The sequence below is a fragment of the Teleopsis dalmanni genome, chromosome 2 (assembly GCF_002237135.1).
Source record: "Teleopsis dalmanni isolate 2A chromosome 2, ASM223713v2, whole genome shotgun sequence".
NCBI lineage: Eukaryota > Metazoa > Arthropoda > Insecta > Diptera > Diopsidae > Teleopsis > Teleopsis dalmanni.
This window is the reverse complement of record NC_051847.1, coordinates 238,174,434-238,179,162: the sequence shown is the minus strand read 5'-3', so window position 1 is coordinate 238,179,162 and position 4,729 is coordinate 238,174,434. Positions and strand designations below refer to the sequence as shown.

The window sequence follows — 4,729 nt, the reverse complement described above, 5'->3', positions numbered from 1 at the left end:
TTATATTATTATATATTATTATATATTATTATATATTATATATATAGTATATATATAAATTATCTCCTATTTTGATTTAATAGTCTGTTGCATTTTAGTTCTAAATTACATGCTTTAGTTAACAGATGCTTCATGCAAGTATTCCAGCAAAAATATCGGTTTTTTTTTCAGTTTTCAGTGGTTCAGTTTCGGTTCGAAGCCCTGTGTACGATCTTTGGAACATAAAGCTGCGACATCTTATGTTTATATTTGTTAAGGGGATTGCTTATTCATTCATTTAATAATGAAAACTTTCTAAAAGGTGTTTTATAAAAAGTTAAATTATAATACCAATGCGTTAAGAATAAAGAATTAATAAACCTTTAAAAAGGCCAAAGTGTCTGAAATTAAATTTTATCCTAATTGCTAAAAATTTCATTAATTTGCTTTCATTACAAAGTAAATTTTAACGGCTTTACCTTTGCTCTTCTAATTATGAATTTGTTAAGCTTAATTCCTATTTACTTACTTTTTACTAAGTCAAATGCCACAAACGTCATACCACTGCTATCTGATTAAAATTGTATTCGCTTTATTTATTTAATGCTAACAGAAGTGAAGTTGAAATTAAGTTCAGTAATTTCATTGTTTCATTTACTCATTAAGAAGAATGAGTAAATTATAAAATTTACCTTCACATGTAATTCATCAAACATTGTCCTTCAAGACGACACGTGGCCAAATAAGCCACACCAAATCAAGTGGCTAAATAGCAGTCAAACATCTGTATTGTCACTTGTTAAAGTTCGCTGCCTGCTGAACATAGTTGATAAATTACACTGATGTCAAGGATTAGTTGACATAATCATAAGGACTTTTGCGAAGTTAATCACTACTAAAATTTATCACTTAAATAAGTTACATGTACCAAGGTATAACTTACCAGGTGCTATAACCTTGGGAGAAACTTTTTTGCATAATATGAGAAATATTTTTCCAAAAAGCCTAACACTTAAATATTATTGAATTAAAGAAAACACAAAAATGATTCCAAAACTTTTTTAATAATTTATTTATTTCGTTGTAGGTTATTACACCCACTCGTTCTCTGGTATTGTGCGCAGAATCTCGACGCGAAATGGAAGACTGGCTAAGTTCGTTAAAATCAGCTTCAATACCTGCGCGAGCACGTGGCGACAGCTTTTATTTGGAACAGCACGATATACTCTCAAATCATCATCACTGGTATGCCACATCACATGCCAGACCCACCTATTGTAATGTGTGCCGTGATGCTCTGTCAGGTGTCACTTCACACGGCCTGTCCTGTGAAGTGTGCAAGTGTAAAGTACACAAACGATGTGCTGCCAAAGCAATTGCCAATTGCAAATGGACAACTTTGGCTACCGTAGGCAAAGACATTATAGAAGATCGTGATGGTAGCATTATAATGCCACATCAATGGATGGAAGGCAACCTACCAGTATCAGCAACTTGTGTTATTTGTAAAAAGACTTGTGGATCTGTGCTACGACTGCAAGATTGGCGCTGTTTATGGTGTCGCGCAACTGTGCACGTAGCCTGCAGACCACAAATGACAGATTCCTGTCCCATTGGGCCAGCAAAACTATCAGTTGTACCACCGACTAGTATACATTCAATCAGCAACGATGACGCATGGGATGTTGTCAGCCCAAAGGGTAATTTTTCACCACTGCTGGTTTTTGTTAACTCCAAATCAGGCGACAATCAAGGTGTAAAGTTTTTACGCCGATTCAAACAATTGCTCAATCCAGCGCAGGTTTTTGATTTGATATCAACTGGACCCAGTTTAGGTTTGCGGCTATTTCGCCATTTCGAAATGTTTCGAATATTAGTGTGCTCTGGTGATGGTTCGGTCGGTTGGGTTTTAAGCGAAATTGATCGCTTTAGTATGCATGTAAGTAAATGCAGTTTTTATAATTTAACATAACCATAAAATGATTTTTTTTTTAAGAAACAATGTCAAGTTGCTGTACTTCCACTTGGTACTGGTAACGATTTGGCACGTGTTCTTGGTTGGGGCTCCTCATGTGATGATGATGCCCACTTGCCACAAATATTAGAACGTTATGAATCAGCGAGCACTAAAATGTTAGATCGTTGGAGTATAATGGTTTTCGAAAAAGCTATAGCAGTGCAGCCAAAAACTCCAAAAATGTCACTTTCTAGTGCACAAGAGGCACTGCTAACCGGAATGGTTACTTCTGCAAATCAAAATTTACGCTCTATTGTTGAAACAGATGATATTCAAACTTTAATTACATCCACTAAAACACTATGTGAAACAATTGATGAACTAATGTCACAAATCTGTGAGAATCGCAAAGACGACGAGCAATTAATAATGAAATGTGATATTTTAAGACAAAAGCTACACATGCTATTAGATGCTTTGAAGGAGGAAGAAACTGGTGTACACACTGGTGATGACTTACTCTCGACAATCAGCAGCATAATTGCTAGAAGTGCGCCCGAAACACTGACACCTTCACCCACTACCACTCCTACTTTACTGTAAGCTTCTTATATATCAATATACTTGTATATTTAATTTTAACTTTATTTTACAGAAATCCCAACATATCAATTGAAAAGAATGAAAAAGATCAACTGAATACAAAAGAACGTCGGAATAGTCGTTCATTACGTTCTAATGAAAAGGATGCATTACAGTGTCGCGCAAATAGCGTTAAACGCGCTATATACAACGTAGTAGAGCATTCAGAGCCCGGACGACCAAAGCGTTATCAACGTAAACTCTCTATAACACCATTTGAAGCGCTCAAAATACCCACCACCACTTCAAATGACTCAACACCTTGTACTTCACCACTACCAATTATACCACCTATTAACATAATATCTCCAACCATGGAGACTTCACGGCTGACATGTATATCACCCCTGCCGGACACCAGACGTGATTCTGTGGATGAAAATTTTTTCAATACAATCAGTTTACCAGTACCACGTCAATTCGCTGACAGCAGACGTAGTTCTGGTGTACCAGAAGTGATACAAGAAATTGAAGAGTGCGGCAATGGTGGAGTTGAAACTGTAGCTTATCGTGTTGGTCGTTTGTCCTTAAGTGGCGGTGCCAACATTGATGACGACGGTAATCGTTTGTCGCCCACTAGTGAGACTATAATCAACGAACGCAAAATTGATTTTCTCAGTGTACCTATAATTACGAGTGACCACATAGTGGATCCATTGTCCGACTTCAGACCAATTGAAGTATTTGAGCGTAACTATTATATGAGTCGAGAATTGGATAAAGAGAAGAAATTGGCTGACAATGCTGCAGCTACAACTGAGGATGATTCAGCTGACGTGGGTACTGATAGTATTGCAGAGAAGCAATGCACTGAGGAGAAACCTGAAAAATTAGTGCACACTTGTCAACTACAGGTACCCAACATAGTTGTTTATCCCAAAGCCCCAAATGTTTACACAAGTGAAACCATTACAATCGTTGACACAGATATGCTAACTGTACGTCTGTTTAGTGTGCATTGACTAAACGGTACAAAGTGCTTAACATATTTTTTTCCATTTTTTATTTACTTTTAGGAACAGTCATCGTCTGACGATATGCAAGGTGAAGCAAGTGATGTGTTATCTGCCATAAGTAATGAAGAGTGTAGTGTAGCTTCAGAGATATTCGATAAAAATACTGAAGTAGAGCATCAACATGCATTACAAATCACTGACATCATACATGTTAGTCAAGTATTTGTTAAAAAAAATTTAATTTTTTTAATGTTTGTTATCTTTAAAGGGTGTCGATAGCAATACCTTTACACACATCGATTCGCCAGAAACAAGCGATGAAACGGAAGCTATGCCTGGAGAAAGTCTTATGGATGATATTAGTTCAGTTCTTGGACATGATATTACATATGCTTTACAGGATAATACAATTACTGATGATACTACTACACTTTGCTCTGAGACTCATGCACCTTCCGAAGCTAAGCAACAGCAACAGCAACAAAAAGCATTACAACAGCAACAGTTGCAATTACGAAGAAAATCGCTTTCGATGTCGCATCGTAGAAGAAATTCTTCTCCACCGCATATGCCGAGGCTTGATCGTATGGATAGCGATGAAAATCCACAGCAATTCGGTTTTGAGAACATTGTTTTCGAAATTGATAACCGTTGTGATGATCAGAAAATGCGTGAGCCTCCGAGATACTGTAGTTTGGCACAATTCGTGGAGGGTAATGATATAGCGCGACAAAGTTTCAAGGTAAGTTGTTATTGTACTTCCTAGCATTTACTGTACATAAATAGTTAATATAAAATGTGTGTTCTACTAGCTTTCAAAACAAGTTGCATTAAATTATACTATGTGATAATAGCTTAAATCCATTGCATGATCCTACCAAACAATATCATATCAATATCATATAAAATCTTCGTTTTTGTACTTTTGTTTTGTTATATTTTTTGTTTTGTTCACTTAAGCATTGCGTCATTTTTGTTATTAACTTATCAAATCATTAAATCGTTGTAACAAAAAAGTTCTTAAGAAGCTTTCTATGAAGAATAAAAACTTAATATTAATTTTATGTTATTATTTTATCCTGCCATTGTATATTTTAACAACATTTTCAAAGAGAAGTAAAACACATCCAAATTTTATAAATCTTTTATAATTAATTATTTTTACCGATAGCCACACTTCTTAAGACGACAAAGA

General features: G+C 35.6%; 1 protein-coding gene across 1 annotated transcript; it reads left to right on the top strand.

The window, feature by feature from the left end:
- Positions 1 to 1,066: 1,066 nt before the first annotated feature.
- LOC119685163 (diacylglycerol kinase eta-like) lies at positions 1,067 to 4,268 on the top strand (the record flags this gene model as incomplete). Its single annotated transcript, XM_038099378.1, is given in 5 exon segments — positions 1,067 to 1,918; positions 1,976 to 2,535; positions 2,592 to 3,516; positions 3,595 to 3,744; positions 3,803 to 4,268. Coding segments are annotated over 5 exon segments (2,953 nt in total), but the record flags the coding sequence as incomplete, so codon positions are not given.
- Between the last annotated feature and the right edge of the window lie 461 nt (positions 4,269 to 4,729).